This window comes from Catharus ustulatus, chromosome 1 (genome assembly GCF_009819885.2).
Source record: "Catharus ustulatus isolate bCatUst1 chromosome 1, bCatUst1.pri.v2, whole genome shotgun sequence".
Lineage (NCBI taxonomy): Eukaryota > Metazoa > Chordata > Aves > Passeriformes > Turdidae > Catharus > Catharus ustulatus.
This window is the reverse complement of record NC_046221.1, coordinates 17,535,991-17,559,193: the sequence shown is the minus strand read 5'-3', so window position 1 is coordinate 17,559,193 and position 23,203 is coordinate 17,535,991. Positions and strand designations below refer to the sequence as shown.

Sequence of the window (23,203 nt, the reverse complement as noted above, 5' to 3'; positions counted from 1 at the left end):
CTATTTTAGAGTGACTACTCCATCAAGTGTCGTTCCAAATAATTCTAAAATAAGATTATGCTTTAAGGAGCAGATATAGCTTGTCAGTTGTTTAAAATTAGATCATATATTCTGCATAACTGAAATCTGCTCCTTATAGGATGTGCATGCACGTGTATATGTGTGGGGGAGAAAAGAAAAAAAAAAAAAAAGATCATCTTTTACTACTCTTTCTCTTTTCATCTGCACTTCTGAATTCCAAAATGGAATTTTATATTAAATGGGAATGGATGCAGTTAGAAGATTTTGCCGTGGACCATCTCCTCCAAAATTCACTCTTTGCTGTCTCCTGTCACAAATCCCTCATGCATTAGGAAGATATTGAGCAGGTGCATACTTCTGCCAAAGAAAATGCACAAAGTTAAACACGTGTTGAAATGTTTTACTAAACTAGACCCTTATTACTGATCATGATGGCTTATCTGGAAAATCCTAACTACATCTTCTAAGCATTTGTGCTATTCCAAGGGGGTTTCCACAGAGCAGAAGGAAAGCTTGGTGATCAGCCTGTGCTGTTTCAGCTCTGAAGGTCAGTGTTAAAAGCCATTGGATTAAGGGCTTAGTTTTGAAAACAGTTGTAGGAATTAGCTAGCACCTTGGAGTTACAACACTAAGGGAGAAAAAAAGATCATGGTTACTGAAATGCAACCAGCCAGCCACCGTAGCTGCAGGGAGAGGGAAGGTGGCTCAGCGCCCGTTCCGGCGGGATGCTCTCCGTGCCCGGGGCAGGTGAAGGGGGCAGGGCGAGCGGGGCAGCCCGTGAGAGACCACGGGCCCGCAGATCCCGAAGGCGCAGTTGCCCATTCCCACACAAACGTCGTTCCCTTCGCCAAACGCCTCCGTCCCGGGCAGCCCGGCGGGTCCCACGCGTCCCGGGCCAGCCGAGGAGCAGCCTGCGCCCCCTCCATCCACCCACCCTGGAAATGCTGGAAGCGGGAGCGCCTTCCCCAAGCGGCACGCAGCCCTGACAGGCACCAGCCCACGCTGCGGATCTAGCTGGAACTGCCTTCCCCCGCAGCGCCGGGCTTCTCCTGCTCCCCGCAGCGGCGGGGGCGACACGGAGCAGGGTATTTCGGGCACCTGGGGCCCCTCCTGCGCTCGCCCCGCGGGTCCTGCCGCTCGCCCCCGGCGCGGAGGCGCAGCGGCGCCGCCCCAGGCCCGGCCGCCAGGTGTCGCTGCCACGCGCCGCGGGCGACCCCGGCCCGGGCCCAGCGGAGCCCTCACGGATTCCGCGCCCGCGACCCCCGAAAAGCGGAGCGGCTCCCACCGGGGCCGGCGCCTGCCCCGCCTCCGCCCCCAGCTGAGCCGGCTGCCGGTGAAGCCAGGTGCCTCGACGCCTCTCCGCGGCAGCAGCACCGCCTCCGCCGGCACCGCACGGCGTCGTCCTCCTGCCCCGTGAGTGGCTGCCGGCTGACTGACAGGAGAGGCGGCCACATAGGGCTGCCTGCCGTACACCTAATAAGGGCTGGCGGTGAGGGGTGCTGTGCTGAGCGGGGCTGTTCGTGGCGGAGTCGCCCGGTGAGCATCCGTCCTCCCACGGCCGGGCGTCCTCGCTCGCAGAGCCGAGCGCTGGTGGGGGCGGGTGCCTGCCCGCTGGCTCCCCAGCAGCAGCCCCGCCCGCCGATCCCCGCAGCAAGTGGCAATCCCGCACCGCGGGCCCCCCTCTCCGGCAGCGGCGCCCGAAGGATGCGGAGCGGCGGAGCGCGGGCGGCGGCGGGGCTCCGCGGGGGGACCCGCCGCTGCGCCGGGCGCGGGCGCCGCCGCCCCTGCGCGCTGCGCCGGGCAGGAGCTCAGTGAGCGCGGTGGCCGCGGCGGGAGGAGGCGCAGGCGGCTCGGCTCCGCTGTCGCCGGAGGGGCTGCGCGCCGCTCCGCGCCGGCGGTGGGGCTGTGCGGAGCTCCGCGCTGGGGAGGCTGCGGGCGGCACCGCCACAGGTGACTCGCCGGCCGGGGGTCGCGTTCCGCCCCGCTGCCACTCGGCCGCCTCTGCGCGTTCGCACCCCTGCGCCGCGGCCGCCTGCGCGCAGCCCATCTTCAGCCGCCTCGCCGTGCCGGCGCGACCGGCAACACCGGGGGACATGGCTTTGCTCCGGCTCCTTCTGCTCTTGCTCCTCGCCCAGCGCGGGCTGGGGGCTGCCGCTGACCAAGGGCAGGCAGTGCGCGGCCGGGAGCGGGCGCTCGGAGGGAAGCAGCCTATTTACAACCACATCAAGAGCCGGGAGCCTCTGCCGGCCCCGCGGAGCCGCTCTACAGAGAGCAGCATCTTGGCGCAGCGGCTCGCCGAGGAGGTGCCCCAGGACGTGGCCTCGTTCCTCTACACGGGCGACTCTCGGGAGTTGCGGCGAGCCAACTGCTCCGGGCGGTACGAGCTGGCCAGCCTCGCCGGCAAGTCGCGCTTCACCTCGCACCCCTCCCTGCACGGCGCCCTGGGCACCCTCACGCACGCCACCAACTTACTCAACATGATCCTCCAGAGCAATAAGTCGCGGGAGCAGAACTTCCAGGAGGACCTGGAGTGGTACCGCGCCTTGATCAGGAGCCTGCTGGAGGAGGACCCCAACATCTCCAGGGCCGCTATCACTTTCAGCACGGAGCCTTTCTCCTCCACTCCCCAGATATTCCTCCAGGCCAGCAGGCACGAGAGCCACGTCCACCTGCAGGACTTGTCCTCCACGGATCACGGCCTGGCCAACGCCTCTGTGGAAAACGAGTGGTTCCACAGCTTGAAGCGCAAGTCGAGGCCACATCTGCACAGGAAGGCCATAAACACGGGCCCCAAAACTTTGGAAAACAGTTGGAAGAGGCGGGAGAGCTTCACTGCTGATAAGAACCACATCAGGTGGTCCTCACCATACCTGGAGTGTGAGAATGGGAATTACAAACCCGGCTGGCTAGTAACTCTCTCGGCGGCTTTCTATGGGCTGCGGCCAAACCACCTGCCCGAGTTCAGGTAAGGGGAGTGTTCTGCTTGCTTCCTGTCCAGAAGGGGAGGGGAGAGACAGGAGGGGGCTTTGGTTCTGCCCCCCTCCTAGGGTAGGGCGTTCTGGTCTCTGGGTGACCTGATCAACCCCTGCCGCACGGGCTGCTCAGTCACACCGCAGAGCAGCCTCAGGCCTTCCTGTTTAGCTATACCTTCGTGCCTCCGGGAGCTGTTGCTCTATAAAAGAATCGCTGTCGTCTCTGTCTGCAAAACAGCGTTTGCTTTACCTGCTCCCATTGGAGCAGGCGTGCATGTGGGTTACGTTCCTGGTGTGCCTGTGGTGGGGAGAGGAGAGTAGCCATTGGCAGTTGAAGTTTATCTGTGTCTGCAAGAGGAAAATGCTTACTGAGGTGCTATTTGTTACTTTACTGTGAAATCGAACCTAGCTGGATCCCAGCTATGCTTTTAACCTACTGTGAAATAACGTTGTTGTGCTGGTAAAGTGCTGTTTCTGGTCTCCAGAGCACATCCACTGTGGGGTGCTCGAGCCTGGTCAGTGGTTGGTGCACTTGTAGGTAAGTGTTGGTGACTGCAATTCTGTCATAGTTCATGTGGCTGTAGCCCGAACTGGCAGTGGGAAAGCTTTCCTTTTACACCACCAGCTTTATATTTGACACATGTAAAGGTTTACTTTTTTTTGTATTGCTTTATATACTTTTTGTTGCTTTTATATACTTTGCCACTGAACTGCAACTAACAGAGGAAAATAGAAAAAGGCTCTTCCTCGTGTCTTTGTATTTTGACACCGAAGAGAGATTTGCTCCAAGAATGAGAGCAACCTGTAGAGTGTGAGATACCAGCTTTTCCCCTGGCAGTACTGTGAGGGGTTTGCAGGTAGCTCTATCCAGTGGGAAATGCCCATTGCACAGAAGCAGCTGGCATTTATCAGGATAACCGGGATGAAATAGTAGTAGCTAAAGATTGATGATAGCAGACATGGAAGAGATTTGCCACACCTAGGTGGCGAGGCAGTAGTGTCTGCAAATGCTGTTTCTCTTGGTGTAGCCTGAAATCCAGTGAGATCAAAGGTGTATGGGTGCAGTCATGAATCATTGAAAAAACCTGAAATTTGTTGAATGGATAATGGCTGCTTATTTCTCTCTTGAATTATGTTTTGCCATGAAGTTTTCACCCTTATGGGAATGGTAGGGTTAATGTAAAATGAGCTAATCTGTAGACCGTTTGTTGCTGAATACCTCTTGAGACCAAAACCCAGGAATAGGTCTGCTGTAGAGCTCTTCTGGACTCTGGGGAGTCCGGAGAAGTCAGGAAGCTTGTAAGAGATCATTGAAATGCAATGTTCCACGTTTGATGAACTTCAGGATGTGGATGAAAGTTAATGCAGACTGATATTCTCTTGGTGGGGATAGAGTTTTACAGAACCACTAGGCTAGAGGTATGGTGGCAGCCACAAACCAGTTCTTTGAGAATATAAATTTTGATATAAAGCTCAACTCAAAAAGCTTCAATCTTGACTTAATTGAAGAGGAAATAAACCTATGTTTTAAGCAAAAGAGTCTAAAAAGGAGTCTAAAGCTCTAATCTCAGCTCTGTGCTGAGATTGTGGTGCCAGGAAGCATCTCAGTGGTGTAGGTTTCTGCTGTGGTAGCTTTGGTGTGCAGAACACACCAGGTCTGTTTTGGCATAACCCTGGCCAGCCATGGCAACCAGTAGATGTCCTCCTGGATGCAGTACAGAGCACTGCCTTCCCTGCCTCATCTTCTCAGCCTCTGTTTGCCATGTAGGGGTCACTTCCGTTGAGGAAATAGAATAACCTGTTATAACTCCGATACTTCAAAGGGCATTCACTGAGCTCATCTAAGCTTGGAGAACCACTTTTTATCTAGAAGATCTTGAGATTGAGCTTGGACAGCATACTCTGTGTTGCATTGCCGTTATACTGAACGGTTAGGACAAAACTAACAAAGATTTTTTTCTATCAACAGAGATGAGTTTGTAAGCATTTCAAAAAAATGGGTTATGGTTTTTTTGCCAAACTATTACAGAAGCAGGTGGAAGAAGTAAAATGATAAATACATACAAATTCTGGCAAGGCTGAAGGATAGTTCCTGTGTTCCTGATTTGAAGTATGCTAGATGAAAGATGGGCTTTAATGTAAGATTATTACTTGGTATATTGAGAGTGACTTCTCAGCGGCACGGAAAATAGTATACACAAAATGTTTCCAAGACTTGTAGGTTGTCTCACTATTTATACAGTGTTTTCAATACTTAATAGGTACACAGCCTTAATGTGAACTTCTAAGAGTAAAAATGGTTTAAAGCATGAGCACATAATAGAAAAATGTAAAATCTAGTGTGGTTACTGGAAAATTAGTGTGAATTACTCTAAGATACTTCTTGAAGTAAGCTTTTCTTTCCCTCACCATCAGTCTTTGAGTGACACAATATTTTGACTTTAAATTCTTATTTAAGGCCCTTATGAGAAAACAGTGTTCATTAACCTCCATCTTTTGGGGCAGCTGTATTGGTTCTCCCAAAAATGTATCTTTGAACCATCTGTTAGAAACAGTTTAATGAATCAGTTACCATGCTTCTCCCGTTTTTAATGTTATTCTAACAGTTTGTGTACTTTCTTTGCTCACATTAGGTTTAAGGCATGGTACAACAGGGTGAGATACATTCAGGAGCATGCAATATCCATGGAAGAGTTCTTTCACATTACAGAAGGAAAAGCCATTGCTCCTTCTTGGTATCCCTTCTGTGGCAGTGACAGATGGGTTTGTTCATGTGGCATAGTGATGGGAAGAGATTAATGAGGGCAATACTGATAACTACTACTGGCTGTGTTCAGTGCATGCTGCTACTGCAGTGCTGTTGTCAATTACATTCCAAAGTTCAGCAAAAAGCGGCAAGCGTTGTTCTTAACATTGTGAAGACTTACAGTGCTTTAGGCCCGAGGCTGTGAGTGTTACAGGCCAGGGGCTCTTGCAAACAGCTCATCTGTCTTCAATTTTGCCTCTCCCCTTCCCAGGAGATTACTGCCAAACTGCCCCAAGTGAAGGCCAAGGAGAGAATGTGATTGTCTTGCCGTGACTAACACTGTAGACAAGTACTGAGATGAAGTGGAGAAACCAAAGGCAACCTGATTGTGCTGATAAATGTACCAGAAGCTGTTCAGGCCCTGTGGGGCACAATTAACCTAGTACAATGCTAAGCTAGCAGTGCTGCCTGTCTGTAGCTTCTTAGCAGTGCTTGCTGGTATTTTGTTGCCTGCATTTGCTGGTCTTTCCACCCAAAATGCATGGAGAGAACATTACTACTACCTGCTTATAAGATGCAGTGTAGGCCCTTCTTCAGAAATCAGGATCCACAGGCTCCAAGTCATCACTTGATGTTAACCATCCCTCCTCTCTAAACTGATGCTGTTTGCGGCTGAAATTCGCCTAATCACTCTACTACAGTAGTGCTGCAGGGGGTAGAGCACAGTAGCATCTGTCATAGATCTTCTGTGCCCCTCCTCTGCTACTACCTATCACATACATGGTCAGAATAAACCATATTTTGTGGCATGTGATGACCTACCTGTCCTCCTTACAGCCTTGCTGAGAAAGTGGAAAAGTGTGAGATGTTGCATGTTGTAAATAAGATTCCTTTTCTAAAAGTATTTTCTTGGTGCTTGTAGAAGAAATGAGAGGTCTTCATTGCTTTAGCAGTCCAGGAGACAAGTGGGAAAGGTCACCTTTTCATCTACAAAAAAGATGACTAAATAATCAGCTAATAGGAACACACAAGTTAAAGTGTCCTCCTGAGTTACTGAGTCAGTCTTGTGCTGTCACAAGCCCACTTTATGTCATCAGTTGACAAATCTCCATCTTTAAGTGGGTGGGTTTCCCTCTTGACTCTTCAGTTCACTAGCATGCCAGACCTCAGGGTTGAGTAATGTCTCCTGATTTCTGACCTGAATTTATTTGCAGTCAATTCTCATTAATTTATTCTGATCCAGAACTCTTCCATCTGACTTTAACACTCTTAGCTGGTGTTTACTGCCCTGACTTTATTTATAGGCAGTGACCCCTTCTCCATCTTTGTTTACTGGACTACACAAACTGGCTTTCTTAGTCTGTCATAAGCTTTGTGTTGCCATGGTCCTTCTTCTCAGGCCCTGTTACGGTGTTTTCTGAATGTGGTTAGTTAGATTCATGTGCACTGTTTCAGCCTTGTGCAATGACATCAGTTATCCCCAAACTATGAGTTGCTGCTTTTGCAGTTCAAAATGTTCCTTTGTGTGCTGTTCTCATTTTTATTTAATGTTGTGTTATAATACATCTACATTTTGGGAACTGGTCATTGGTCTTGCATGATTTCTCATCATGGAGGTCAGATTGTCTTCAGGATATGAAGCATTGGCTTTCATTCCCCTTCCCACCATATTCCAGCAAATCTTTCACCAAATCCAGCGCAGCATTCGCTATATTTTTTAAAAAGTTTTTAGAGAGAATCCAATGGAATAATGTCTGTTTTGGCAGAAAGGCACTCAATCACCAAGCTGAGTAAATTGGGCGTGGTTTGTTTGTTTTTGTTTTGGATTTTGTTTATTTTTATTTTGAATGGAGTCTTGTTCTGGATCATTTACAGGTAACTTCATTCTGAAGTTGGGTCGGATTGGGCTACATCTTAATGTTTTCTGTCTTCCAGAGGTTTGCTGTTTCTCTGTTATTGGAAAGATATTCCTTGAGGCAAACATCATCTTTACTGCGCAGTTAAATTGAGTTGTTTCTTCTGTAATGTAATGATTTCCACTTCACCATTAACAATTACTTGCACCACTCCAGTGTTAGACTATGATGGGACTCCTAGTCAAGGAAACATTACTAAAGACAGATTAAACCATGGAGGCAGAAGTATTTATGACAAATAAGTCATATTTCTTAGGGATTATATATATGATATGATTTATTATTCTGCTAAGTATTTCGCAGCTTTAAATTACTTGGTGAAAACCCCAAACAAATGTAGATATGAAAAGGGGAATTTTAAACATGGGTAATTTTTTTTCTGTTGGACATGGTATAATTTCTTCCTTTAGCACTTTTTTTTTTTAGTTTCCCCAGTCTCTCTGTAGTCTGAGTACCGAGCTAAGATAAAATTAATTTTAATTGTGTAAAGGGACTTGAAGTTTTTGTGCCACTATATAATACTGAAAATGCTTTTAAATGGTGAGGTTGACATTTTTTATAATGTGTCCTGGTCCTTAACATGATTGAAGGTGTAGGTGGATTTAGAACAGGTTTCAAAAATAAAAAGGAATACTGTAATTTCACGACTATAAGGCGCACTTCTGGGTGTCAGCAAATTTCCAAACTTTTGCCCATATATAAGGCGCACCGGACTATAAGGCGCCCTTTTTTTTTTTACAGTGAGGCTCTGCTGCTGGCTCCCCCCGCGTGGTTGCTGGCTGAAGCCCCGCTGGCACCGAGGGGCCCCGCGGCTCACACTTTCGGGTTGGCAAATTTCTGAACTTTGTCCATATATAAGGCGCACTGGACTATAAGGCGCACTTCTGGGTTTGGGCCAAAATTTTAGTCAAAAGGGTGCACCTTATAGTCGTGAAATTACTGTAATTTATTTCCTAGAATTTCTGAAAGTCTTGGGTTTTGTGTTCCTGAAAAGAAGTTAAAACAAAGAAGCCTCTTATTATACTGTCTGTTTGTGGAAACCCTCAGGATATTTTAAATATTCTCTAGGAAATCAATTACGTCCCTGCCAGCATTTTTCATATGAGGTCATGAATAGGGATAGAAAACTGGATGCAGATGAAACATAGGAAAATAACAATAAACAGGGATTTCTCTTTCAGAACCATGATTCAACTTCCTTCAGTGTTGGAGAAACAAAAGTGGGTCTTTGAAGGAAAGCTAAACGTGACCATGAGATTGTTGAAACACACACCACATTCATGTCCACAATTGCGTAGCACGTGCTAAGTTGCAATAAAAAGAACTATTTTTTTTGAGGTCAAACTGTTTCCAACTCCTTTCTTCTCCACCCCCATCCCCCTTGGGCTAGACTCGCAGCAGGTTATCAAAGCTCTTTTGAAGGGGATGGATGTGTGGCAGTCCTTACTATTTGGGATTCAGTTCCAGAACTGTCATCTATTCTATTTGTGAGTGTGGGCTCAGATAGAAATGATCCTAAAGATAAGAAAAAATGTATTGCTTTGTTGGGTCAGAGGAAAGGTTTCCATTGCTCCAAAAGCAGCTTCTGGCAGGTACAGAAGGAAAAATGTCAAGTTCTCCTATCCTGGTTATGTCCAATTTACTAATGATAAGCAATAAAAAAATTGTTTTTTCAGACTTCATCTGAATGACTGGATAGTAATTATATATGAAACTAACCGTCATGATTCTCATCCATGTTTTAACTCATTTTTGTCTTCTGAAATGTATTTTGGCAGTGTAGTCTGTAATATATTTATATATTCCATATTATCCATCTGATTTCATAATTTTATTTTTAAATTAATTTCATGAATCTAAATTCATTGGGTGATCCTAGATTCTTAAGTTAATACTTTCAAAGTATGAAAGTATTTGAATATTGAAATATTTAAATTCAATATTAATATTTTGAATGAATTTTCAATTTTGAATGAACTTTTCTCAAAGTGTTTTCTTGCATTATTTCTGTGTCAGCCAGATTTAGTTGTGGGTTATATTAAGCATTTTTATCACTTCCAAACTTTGTCACTGGCTACCCATTTATGGTCATCTTTGAATGTGCCAAACAAAGAAGAGATAGTTGTGCTGCATGGGACTTTTGTTTCATTGATTCTTTGAAGAGTTATGAAAGTAACTCATTTTTGTCAGAAGCCATCTCTACTTCTCTACTCTGATAAATTTTGTATATCTTTGTCTTGTTGTGTATTGTGTTAGAGATTCTACTTCAACCTCCCACTTCCTGAGGTATTTGAAATATCTTTAATTAGTAGAGCCTATCCTTTTAACATGCTGTTTCTAAAAATATCTTGGTTTTGTCTTACATTCTTGTAATTTGTGAGTTCCTCTTTGCCCAGCTTTATACCTCTTAATTTCCTTTTTTTTTGTCTTTGAGATTGGCTTCCACTTAATTTTGAGTTTTAAAATGACCTTGATACCTTTAAATAAATCTTCAGAGTCGCAGGATTTGGTATTGTTAGGCTGAGGCTATTCCTCCTGTGTAGGATTCTTCTATTTCAAAAGCTCTTTGTGTTCCTAACACTTTCTTCTGTTGTGCTCTGTTCCTTGGAACCCTTTCTTTTCACCTACCTCTTTGACCCCGTGGATGGTAATGGAAACATTAAAAAAAAGTAACCTGAATTTGGCTCCAAGACCTCTTTTCATAGGGACAATCTAATGTAAGTGGTGCTCTACCATCACTAACACCTGGCATTCCTATACAAGGTGATACTTTGTGACAGAGTTAAGATGCTAGCAGCAACTTGAGCATCCTCTAGCAAAAAAAAACAAAAAAAAACAAAAAAAAACCAATAAAAACCCAACAAAACAAAAAACGAAACTGCAGTGGAATCCCCAGGGAGGCAGCACTGAATGCCATAAATCTGAAGGCAGGTTTAAATTTGAAATAGTTCTTCAGACTGCAGAGAATTCAGCTTTAAGTATTTTGCCTGTGTAATACCGTTTCAAATGGCCCAGAGGGATTTTCTTTGCAGGTGAATCCCAATTTATGTGCCCATGCTGCTATACTTTACTCCTCAGTTAAGTTTATTTTTAGTGGAAGCTGGTTCTCTTACGAAAATGTGTGTTGAAAAAAATCAGTCATGCTATGACTGAGGAATTGGGGAAGTGTCTGTCCTGTTAGTAAGGAATTGGTGGTAACTCTGTGACCAAGCCAAAATTGTGTGTACTGTCCCACCCAGTAGCCTTTTGTGAATCTGGCTGGTTATGCATGGTAATAACTTTAACAATGTCCAAGTGATGCAGAGTCCTAAATCTTGACTTTCAAAGGCAAGCTGAACCTGCAGAAGCTGATGTTTGTCAGTAAGACTTACAGCTGAAATTAATGTGTGAATTTGACACCAGGATTGGTTTTGGGTGCTCAGTTGATGGTACATGGGAGGAACCTCAGGTGTCAGGTAGTATGTAGTATTTGAAGATTAATATTCTTGAAAGTGGCAACCTGCAGACTGAGAGTGGTCAGGAAAGGCATCTACCCTGAAAACATTGGCTATGCTAAATACAGTGTTTATTTCTCTAGAGGAGAGGACATTTGCAGATTTCTGACATCTGTAGATAACTTTTCTTATATCCTTCTTTTCTGGTAAAGAGGACTTACGAAGGACAGCATGGAGGGCTGAATGAATATGACAGCAAGAATCCAAGCAGCTGTTTAGATGTGGGGTTGATGCCCACTTCAGTGTGTGATAATCATCCCTTATACCTTAATTATGAGTGCTCACAGTGCTTACAGGCACAAAAGTAAGTGTACAAGCTTGGAAGGCAAACTGCGTGTTTAGCTGAGCTGTGGTGACCTCTGTGCCAAAAAAGCTTTTGAAGATCTAGAGCACGAGGATGCTGTTTATCAGCATTTAAATGTTGGCAGGCTATTACTTTGTACAGTTCTGGCTTAAGCTGATGAGGAGAAACTGTTCCTGCTGGGTTTTTTTAATGATGTAAAAGTAGAGGCAAAAAACTACGTAAATAGATTTTACAACATGTTGTTACAATGAAATATTATAACTACTGAAACTATCAAGATAGCTAGTAGTTTGGGAAAATAAGCTTAAATCAATTTCTGGCACAGATTTCAAGGCAAGCAGCATGCCAACAAAAGAAAAGTAGTACTGGAAATACAGACAGGCATTAAAGCCTCTTAAATCAAACCTCTGACCTGACAGAAAATCCTTGATGACATTGTTCTTCAATTATTATCTTATGTGTATTTCAACTAATTCTTTCTTAACTGCATGTATAACATGGACGTGTCCTTAGGTATCTCTTTTGTATTTGTAAGGACTGTAAAATTGTGGCAGGAAACAAATATCTATTGTTACAAGGAGATTAATAAAACATACTTACCTGCCAGATGGTCCACAATTACCAATAATATTGTTATTAACTGATGGCTGTGGCTTGGGTTCAACCAGACAGCATTGCCAGTGTGGATGAATGTGTTACGCTGACAAGCTGAGTCTACTCTTACACCCTTGATATTTGTCTTGATTGCTTCCACCAAGATAGCAACACTGCAATTATTCCCAATTAGTTCGATAAATAGAACAGGGAGTTGGTCCATATACATTCTAGGAGGATGTGTTCTTCCATATGTTCCATTTTCCAAATGATGAATCAAAAATAACAGAAAATGTGGGTGGCTAAACAGGCTATGCCAGCTACTGTATTAATCGCAGATAAATTTCAGAAATATATCATGTACATATTGGTGTACTCTGTGTAATAGCAGTGGGGTGCAAGTCTGAGATGGTGTTTTAAAATGGCAGAGGATCTCAAATGAATGCGGTAGAAGTCTTGATACCTTTTATAAATGCCACATACACCCTTAAAGAAACTTTGCTTTTGAAAGCACTGTATCCTCAGGTAGCGTTTCACCCTGGTGTTACTTCAGAGCTATGATGTTACTATGACACAGGTATTGCAGAGGTCTAGTGAAAAAAGAATCAAGATATGCACCGTGGGGGGAAACATTTGAAATCCTGTGGCAGCTTGTAGCTCTTAGGAGAGATTGCTTTCCTGTTCCTGCACTGTCCTATTTCTTCTTGCTGTAGGTTTTTTACCCCAGAAACTCACAAAGCTCTGAGAAAAGAGAAAACCAGAACAACTTAGCCAAGTCAAAAGTTCAGGTTGTGCTACAAAAGAACTGCAGATGGAAGAAGAGTGTAGGTAAAAAGGTTTGCATTGAGTTCATGAAGATTGGATTTTGTGAAAGACAAACATTCTTGTAAGAAAAGCTTTAGTAGAAGGGAAGCAAAAGGAACATGTATTTAGTTTGAAATGGAAATTTTGTAGTATTTCTGGAAGAAGTATTATGAAAATATTTTTGGATGGCTTAACAGGGTGATCCTGAAAAAACTTAAGCATAAATTTAAAGTACAGGTAGAAGCAGCGCCAGATAACCTGGGAGGAATATGGAGATACTGGCTGAGCATGACTGTGATGGGTATCTTGTATCAGCATAGTGTAGCCAGCAACACCAAGGAAGGGATCATTCCCCAGTACTCATCACTGGTGAGGCTGCACCTCAAATCCAGGGTTCAGTTTTGGGCCCCTCAGTGCAGGAAAGATGTTAAAGGGGCTGGAGCGAGTCTAGAGAAGGGCAGTGGAGCTGATGGAGGGGCTGGACCACAAGTCCTGTGAGGAGCAGCTGAGGGAACTGGGGGAGTTTAGTCTAGAGAAAAGGCAGCTCAGGGGAGACATTACTGCTCTACAGCTGCCTGAAGGTAGGTTGGGGTGAGATAGGGGTTGGTCTCTTTTCCCAAGTGACAAGTGATAGGACAAGAGGAAGTGCCTTCAGGTTGTGCCAGAGTAGTTTTGCATTGGACATTAAGGAAACTTGCTTCACTGAAAGGATTGTCACACACCAGAATGGGCTGCTGGGTTTCAGTAGCCATCCCTGGAGGTATTTAGAAGTGGCAGTTGGGGACATGGTTTAGTGGTGACCTTGGCAGTGCTTGATTAATGGTTGGGACTGAATGATCTTAAAGATCTTTTCCAAGGGTTTTTTGCTGAATGGAAAAACATACTTTGTGTCAAAGGATGTTGAAAAGTCCAGGTACATGAGGTCTTCCAAGACCTGCAGGCTGATCAGTCTCACCTCAGTCCCTGGGAAGGTGATGGAGCAAATCATTGTGAAAATCCCTTCTGAAACACATGAAGAGGAGGGATGTGATTGGGAATAGTCAGCATGGATTTCTGAGGGGGAAATAGTGTTTAACCAACTCAGCAGCCTTCTGTGTGTAGGTAACTGGTAACCAATTGGAGGTCAGTCACTTTTAATATACTCCTGGTGGACACTAGTTTGACATGAATCACCAACATGTGCTTGTGGCAAAGAAAACCAATAGCCTGCTGACTGGTGAGAGGAAGCTTTGCCAGTCGGTTGAGGGCAATGATCCTTCCACTTTACCCAGCCTGGTGGGGCTCCAAGAGTGCCATGTCCACTCAGCACAGGAGATGTGGATGTACTGAAGCAAACCTAGTGAAGGACTGTGCAGATAATTAAAGGCTGGAGCATCTGACTCACAAGGAGGACTGAGTGAGCTGGTACCTTTCAGCTTGGAGAAGAAAAGGCATTTTATATGAAAGTACCCAGTGAAAAAGTGTAAAGGAGAGAGAGACAGACCTTTCTCAGCCTTGTTCAATGAAAACATGGAAAGCTCAAGAGGTATGAGCTGAAATACAAGAAGTCTTATTTAAACATCAATTTTTTTTTTTGTTTTGGACACTGAGTTTAGTCAGTCACTAGATCAGGTTTCCCAGGCATGGTGAAGTCCCCATTATTGAAGGTATAAAAAAAACCCCAACTTGACTGAGCCTGTTTTGAGCAGATGATTGCGTTGAATGATCACAAGAGGCTTCTTCCAATGTCAGTTGCTGTATGAATCTGTTTTTCACATGTATTTTAAACAAAATAATTGTATTAAAGAACTTTCAAAGGATGTAAGTTCTTTAATCAATTCTGATATGAGAAGTCCAGAAGTATTTTCCTTTCCTTCTAGCACGTGGCTTCAAGTGTTAAGATGTTCTTCTGCTTTCTGATGCTTGTCCTACTAGAACATGCCGTGAATTCTCCAAATTTCAGCACTCCTGGTACAAGGCCGTACTCAAAATACTTTCTCAGTGTACTTACTTACTGATCCTAATTTCTCTGACTTGTGTGTGTTGTGTTTCTCACAAGTAACCTTTAGGTAAGTTTTCTTTTGAGAATATTTATATCCTGTTTTTACTGGCACTCTGCCACTGCAGAGCTTGCTTGTGATAGCACACAGCAAACTCTTACAGGGGTTTCTTCTCTTCTGGTAGTGATTAGTTTGTCCTTTATTTTCAGTCTGTACTTCTCTTTGCAGAAGTGTTTGAGGAGGTAAATGTGGGTTTCTTCTCCCACCACTTAAAAAAAAAAATGTATACAAGGGAAAAACGTTCAGTGTAAAGGAAATAACACCACCTTCCCTCAGGTGCTTCAGGTTTCCCAGGTGAATGGGTTGCATTTTTATTAAAGTTGAATCATCACTGCTTTTCCTACTGTATAAATTGATTTATTTGGAGCAGTGAGGATGGTGTTAATCCTTGATAGCTTTGCCAGTGTGACCAGTGTATAACATGAATTAGGAGAGCAAGGAGTTGTGTTGGTCCTGGTCCTGCTGCCTGCTTTGTGCTTGTATGCAGCCATGAGGAGATTAATTTACAGAGCAGGTCCTGTTCTCAGACCACACACTAATATTGTATTAGCTTATAAAGGTCCAGAAAATATTAGAAACCCCCCTGGTGGAATCTGCACATGACTAGATGAGTAAACTGTTATCTCTACTGCTATGGGCATCTGATCAGGCACCTTCTTGCCAGGGTAATCTGCTGATATCAACATTTTAAAGAGATAATCTGCTCAGCATGGCAATTTTCCCTCTTGAGGTTATTGCTTGCCTGGAATGTGGAAACAGTTCCTTGGGGTAGAAACATTGTTTTGTGCAGTCCCTGGTGAAGGTGCTGTTCAAAACAAGTGTACAAAGGCACAAAGCTGTAAACTAAAAATATATCAGAATATTCTAGAAGTGTGGTGTGTGCTAGTTTAAGTTTAACTTGCTAGAACCAGCACTTAAATATTTCAAGTATTTTCTAAGTGTACTCGGCATTAGATTGTTTAGATTCTAGTCAAGAGACTGAGTGGGTTTAAGTGTTCCTCTACTGTATAACTTCCTACTGTCTGTTTTATGCAATTTGCTCATGCATTCTTCTGACCACTTACATGATGTTTTGTTTCTCAGTTTACTATATAGCATGTCTGAAGATGAATGTCCAAATTTAGCTGTTGTGGACTCTTGTTGTACTGAGGTCAGCTATGAGGGAACAGTAACTGTCCTGGTCTCCATTAACCTCACTCTTGTGCCTGTTCTAACTTTGTAGGTATCCTCTCAAATCTACAACTCTGTAGCTATCTTGTCACTATTATTGTGTTATGATGTTAATTAAAACAGGGAATGTACTTTGATGTGAATGAGGTGCTTCTGAGATAGAGGCTGTGCTAATGCCCTTGTTAGTTCACAGCCTGAAAGATGGGAAATAGTGTTTGTAGTTGTGGAAGACCAGACTGTGGAAAAGAAAACGTCTGTCCCAAGTGGCTGAAATGATTGACCTGAAAGGAATGGCATTCTAGATTTAAGAAATCAGCACAGAGCATTCATCCACTATGAATGAGTTTCTGTAATGGTTTAGCAGCTAGAAGTTGCGTATTGACATTTTTGTCAAGTCTGGACTGCAGCAAAGCAGTCATGGATGACATGCTCTGACAAAATTATGCTATAAATGTCCTAGGTCGTTCTGAAGAATATGTAAATATTTGAAGGCTTTTTATTTGAAATATATGGAACTACAATCTTGTAAATTTTCTTCTGATGATACTAAATTTTTTGATAAAATAGTGTTAGCTTTGAAATTGGCTTGTTAGCTTTTCTTTCAAAATAATTTTTGAGGTAAACTGTTGATGATGAAACCTAGAGACTTCCTGATATAGATGTTGCACAATTCAGGTGGTCCTTTGGGACATGTGTGTAGGAAACTTTTTTTCCTTCACAGACATCAGTGGTCTGTTGTGACTTGTGCAGCTTTCTGATGTTGTATCAGGTTTTATTGCAGGGCCAGCTGGCCAAGGTATGGGGAGAGGGCTTGGATGCCTGTTGGAGGACGATGTTGAACTGCAGAGAAGAGGCCTGAATGTCTCTGGAGCCCAGGTTGTCTCTGGGGAGAGTACAGAAAGAGGCTTTTGCCAGTTGTTCTGGGAAATAGGATTCCCTGGAGCAAAGGGGAGAATGTAGTTTTTGCTGGATATGGGGTGACGTGCAGTGTCTGGTACCTTGCACTCAGAACTGGCTGGAAAAAGTACTGCAGGTCTTTCACTGTATTTTTATTGGGTCTTGACTGCATGGTAAAATGTGAAGGGCATTACATTGTTTGGACATATAACTTGTCACCCTGCTCTTAATATGTTAGATTTTAGTACAGCTCTTGCTATAGTAGATCTCAGTAAAGTCTAAAATAAGAATGTGTTTCTGCAACCATGGCTCTGGGAGCACAGAACTTCTCTGGTTTTAGACATTTTATCAAATTCCATATTTAGAAGAAAGATGTAGTTCTGCTTTTTGGCCTACAGTGTCATTAAGAAGTTTAACCTATTTCTGTAGTTGTGTTCAAGGCTGTTTCTCTCTGTTTTCAGAGGTGTTGTCAAAGTTGACATCAACCTGCAGAAGGTGGACATTGACCAGTGCTCAAGCGAGGGATGGTTCTCAGGGACTCACAGGTGTCATCTCAACAATTCTGAGGTATGTCTGTCCCCAAGGGACCTCACTTCAGTAACAAATCTTTGCACTGAATTGTTCTGTAGTATTAATGTTACTTATTTTATAGGTTTGTAGGGCTGAAGAAATCTTTGTGTAAGGTGTTGTGGAATGCATGAGTTTCAGGAGTGCCTACATTTCAGAACTGATGTTAAAACAGAAGCAAAACTATTGTGAAGAGATAACAGTTGCAGGGAACAAGATTACCAATGTAGTAAATTTGAGGTTCTGCTTTAAGTCAATTATTTTGTGCTCAAAATCAAAATAGGATTTTAATGTCAGTGTCACTTTTGCAAAATATAGAAGTAACTGAAATGCTAATGTTAATTATTCAGAAAAACATGTTCATTTGATAGAGTGATACAGAATAACAGGCAGAATTGGATACTGTAATTCCTTCTTACTTGAATTGCCAACATTTTGACAGAGCTGCCTAAAATGTTTGTGCCTAGCTCCTTCCTGCTTCCGCTTTCTTCTGCAGGTCTGTGTGTGGTTCCATCTGTCAGCAAATCATAGATCATTTGGCCTGGCTAGTCATATGTATTCAGTGAAACTTTTAAACAAAATGTGTTTTGATTTTTTCTTCTAATTCTGCTGTGTAAAGGTGATTTCAAAGGCACTCATTTATTTTCTGAGAGTAGGTACCTTGTGCGCTTCTGTTATTTTGGAAAGGACAATTAAAATGTAGGGAAAGTTGACATTTGTCTACCAGAAGTCAGGAGATACTTGCCTGATTTTCTGTAAAATGCCAATTTATCATAGCCAAGTCTAAATTTAGAAAAACGGTTGATTTTGATGAATTCAGCTGCTAACATTTTTGAGCAAGAAGAGCTCAGAATTTTTGTAAACATGTTTTTTGGTATTTATTAGGGTTTTTTTTCATAAAATAAACTTGAAATGCGAAATGAAGTCTTTGATAAAGACTAGTTTAAGACTAAATATTTCTGCAAGTGAAAAAATGTTTTTCTTTGTCAAGGACTTTCTGACTTCTGAATTCAAGGGAATGATTTTTAAATTGCTTATGTTTCTTCCTAGAAGAAAATATTATTTCCCATGTGATCTGGCAAACCTTGTTTTTAATATATTCTATATGATTATATATGTTGGCAAGTGCTCCTCCTTCCGATGTCTTATGAGCAAAATATGTCAGCAGAGGGCTGGGATTGTAAGTTGTATCTCTGCAACTGAGAATAAAAGGGGAAAAAACCCATTTCTAGGTTCCTTGTGATTTAGCCCCAGTTGGCAACTAAGTACTACACAGTTGTTCACTCATTTCTCCTGCCCCCACTGCCATGGGGAGGAGATTTTGGGAAAAAAGATAAAACTGGTGGGTTCAGATAAGAGTTTAATAATGGGGAAAAAAGTAAAATACAACAATATTAATGATAATAAGCATACTATTACTAAAATGATGGGGGGGAGGAAAATGAAACCAGAGAACAACTGGTGATGTACAATATCACCTGCTGACCCTTGCCTGTCCTTTCCCCCAGCAGCAGGTGACCCCTCCTGCCCAACTCTTCCCAGCTTATAAACTGAGCATGGTGTGTTCCATGATGTGGGATATCCCTTTGGCCAGTTCAGCTCAGCTGTCCTGGCTCTGCAAGAGCTTCCTCGCTGGCAGAGCATGGAAAGCTGAAAAGTCCTTGACTTAGAGTAAGCGCTGCTTAGCATGCTGGTGTTTTGGCTGTTGCTATCAACTTTGCTCTCACAGAGAATCCAAAGCACAGCACTGCACCAGCTACTGAGGAGAAACTACCAGCTGAACCCAGGAGAAGGTCCCATGTGCTGCTTGTCATACTTGTTTCATTGGAACCCACTGAATGGAATGAGGGTAACTTACATAGTTGTGCAACAATGTTTTCCACACAGTTTTGCTTACAAGTGCCAATGAAATCATATTCCCTGTGCTCTTATCTACCTAGCAGCAGTTAAACAAGTATCTGCTGATGGTTGAATGCTCTGTCCCCATTTACAAAGTCTGTCTCCAGCAGAGTAGGAAGAGAATGGAGTTATCTGGATTTCCAGTTCTGCTTCAGTTAGACCCTTCTTGCTCACTTTAGTCTTTTTAGGTGACTTGAGTATTACTGCAGCATAGTCTCTGTGCAGACTGTTTGATAAGCCTTTGGTGTAGTGGCTTTCTGATTTGGCTCTGAAGGTGTTTACCGCTTAGCCCATACCATGCAGACAGACCACCAATACAATTGAACCAAAGGCATAATGCTCAATATTTCAGAATACTTAAAAATTTCAGAAATGCATCTCCCTTCTTCCCTAATTCTATGAAAACAGAGTGACTTTATGCAAGAACAAGAGGAAAAGACCAAAGTTATGGGTTAATAACAATACTTTTATAGTGGCCAAAATCTATTAGACATATGGCAGACAAATTCTACGTTGTGCTGTTCTGAAGTGTTTATTTTCTAAATAAAAATAATTCAAAATGAAGGAGATGAAGATGCACGACAGTGAATGGTAACATATGGTAAGCCAGTGGTCTGTATGTGCTAGACAGAAAAAAGAAGGCATGGATGGGATCCAACTTTTACCAGAAAATAGAGACTTATTGGAAGTACTGTATTACCTTCACATAGTCTGGCACAGCAGCGTTAGGAGATAATGCTAACTGTGGCATTGGGATTTGTCTTTGGAAGGTCATCAAGAGCATGATTGTGATGGAATAGTTGTAGTGCTGGTGCTTGCTTGGAAAAAATAGTGTCAGGTTGAGGATTTAGGAATACTATGATTTAAATATGCAAAATGCTGAGACATACTAATCTTCCTTAAACTTCCATCTGTCCTTAGATTTAGGTGTTCCTTAGGCTCTGAAGTATCTTGCTTTATGTATGGTGCCCTCAAAACAAAAGCAAGCACTGAGAACTTTGGATTGCCCATTTTTATTTAATTTGACTACTTAAATTCCTAATATGCAATGAATTTTTTTCCTAATTTGTTCTCACTTGTGGGCTGTACACATATGTCCCTGATTTTATAGCAGCCTAGATGAACAAGAGTGCCCTCCCTTAACCTCAGGGTAACTGGATACTGGTCAGCCTAATTAATCAGGAAGTTAAGTGATACTTAACACAGGAAAGCCAAATTGCAGCTGTGGCTAAAGTCTATTTCAGTTATGTTTTTCTCCTTTTTTTAAATAACTGGATCAACCAAAAAGAGGCTGATGGCCAGGTGTTATTTTTTTGATGGAGCTACATTCTGCTTCCTGTCTTTTACCTTGACTCCCAAATAGGGAACAACTTCCCCAAAAGCTATTGGGCAAGAGATTTGGATTCTCTGGGGCTGCAAGAACTATGGCAGGTAATATCTGCAGGGTTAGAAATAATTAAGTTGGGTTGCTCATAAAATGATTCGGACAAGTCGGAAATTAGCAAACAGAAGAAGTGTAGTTACCTGATAACAAATGCAAAGTAATTTCATTGTACAGGCAGTGCTGTACAATGAACAGTCAAGGCTGGTTATGGGAGTAAGAACATGCACTTTTACCCTGTTTGAAACCCTTGAAGACTTTCACTATATTGGATTTCTTCTCCATAAATACTGACAACCGCTGCTGGCACTTTTAGTAACAACTTTAGAGTCCTTGTGGAGACACCAGCAATAATGTCAAGGCTGAGGAGCATCTGAAGAAATCAGCTGCTGTGGCCCCTTGAGCTCAGCTGGATCCTTCCAGCCAGCAGCATCAGTCTGTGAGCAGTGGCAGCAGACTCCACACTGCTCCCCTGGCCTTAATGAGCCTGCCAACAGCTTGCAGTGTGAGGCAGACTCAGCTGACATCCCTTTGGGTTTCAACAGTATTCCACAAATGACAGTGTGCAAAAATATCTAGAGGAAATGAGGGAAGCAGAGCAAACAAGAAAGCTGCATTACTGTCAGTATACGGTGGCTGTGTATCTGTGTTTGTAGAAGGACACATAGGTACTCTGTGTGTTTATTTATTGTGCTCAAACACAAAACCAGTTGTGAAGGGAAAACAAATGAGCAGTGCAGCCAAAATATTTTTTCCATTTTTAGCAAAACATTTGGTGCTGTCATATTTTGTTATACTGTATGCAAAGTTAAAAGCAACTGAACAAGAGAGAGGCGGGGTCTGATTAAAAATAGAATTGTAACAGGGACTGAATTGGGAGAGAGGAGGGGAAAAAAACCAATGCTTTCCAGGTTTTTCAAGCAAATCCTTTTAGTGCCCTTGTCTGACTGGGAAAAGGCTATTAATGTGCATAGTCTGTGGGAGGGGAACCATGGCAAAAGATTAGATATCTGAGAGATCTAAGATTAGATATGATCTGAAGTCATAACACACTGGGTCACACTCAATGCCATTGATTTTGCTTATTACTTGCATGTATTTTCTGTCCTATCCATTAGGAAAAGTGCAGTCAGAATTAGAAGAATTTGAAAGCAAAACTGTTTGGTGATTCAGTCTGAGTGAATGGGTTTATGGACTATAGTTAGCTTCTAATTTGGAAATAATAATCATTCTTGAAGCTACAGATTGCATCCAGCATAGGATGAGAGCAGTATCCAACCAGAACAGAGAGCATGTCAGGATATATTTTGTCTTAAAACAGCATATTTAGTGGCAGAAAACAAACACTAAATGCTATATCAAGTTCTGGGCTGAAGGGGGAATCTAAGGCAGAAAAGACAGTGACTCATTTCAGTATGCAGGTAAACAAAACATAGCCAGCAAAAGAAAACATTCTTGTGTTCAGAAGCAGACAGGTGTATCTGTTCTCTCCAACAGCTCAGGATATTTGAAAAGCATGCAGTAGACACAAAGAGCATTTCGGATGCTGTTTTAAAAATAACTTTTGCATCATCTGCATTCATGGGAAAAGTCTCCTCATGACAGTAAACCAGATCTAATCTGGTACTCCCCCAGACACTATTACATAAAATAAGGTGGAGGTTTGTCAGAGTTCTCAGGGATAAACAAGGTGCTATGAAGACCAACTTTCAGTTTAAGAAAGAACCAGGTTGCTTAGCTACAGCATCTTTAAAGACAAAAAATTTAAATGGGTCTGTGTTTTGCAGGAGCTAATCTTGGTTATCGATGTTTTCTTCAAAGAAGAAAACCTTTGCGAAAATTCCTTTCATCCTAGTTAGCAGTCTTAACTTGAGCTTTTAAATTCATCTGGGTCAGTTCTATGTGCTTCTGTTTTTCCTTCCCCCAGAGTTAAAACATGAAGAGGGGCAGATGGTTGGTTGAATGATGTTGTCTGTCCAATTAAAATAGCCATGAGATTTTTGGTTTATCTTGCATATAACAGGTGATGGTAGCATTACATCTGTTTCTAATTCTGCAATTGTGACTGCAATTTTTGGATCTTTCTCTGCTGAACAGAGATGTTCAGATGATCCTGTCAGGCAATGCTGGTTAGTTGAATTGGTGCTTCTTCCTGTTGTGATTGGGAAGGGAAGAGGTGAGGCCCAGAAATTTAGTTGGCTGGTGGAACATGAACAAAATATACCTGGTGGGAGCAAAGGGGAAGTTGCAGAGAGGGAGATGGGTGCAGGGAAGAGCTCTTCCCAGGAGAGAGATTGAGAAACTGTGGCTGGGGCAAGAGAAGGAAGATCAGGGTGTATTGGGAACCACAGAAAACCTTGTGGCAAGGAGCATGGGGGACTGTAGCCAGGCTGCACCGT

The 23,203-nt window shown here is 43.0% G+C and overlaps 1 protein-coding gene across 2 annotated transcripts in view; it reads left to right on the top strand.

Annotated features, from left to right (window-relative positions):
• The first annotated feature begins 2,027 nt into the window (after positions 1–2,027).
• The window catches only part of GPR158 (G protein-coupled receptor 158), a 189,184-nt gene continuing 168,008 nt past the window's right edge, over positions 2,028–23,203 (top strand). For both annotated transcript variants that reach the window (XM_042779214.1, XM_033054595.2), the window contains exons 1-2: positions 2,028–2,986; positions 17,419–17,524. In XM_042779214.1, the coding sequence (XP_042635148.1) occupies positions 2,115–2,986; positions 17,419–17,524 (978 nt within the window). In that variant the 5' untranslated portion in view covers positions 2,028–2,114. The remainder of the gene's footprint in view (positions 2,987–17,418; positions 17,525–23,203) is intronic.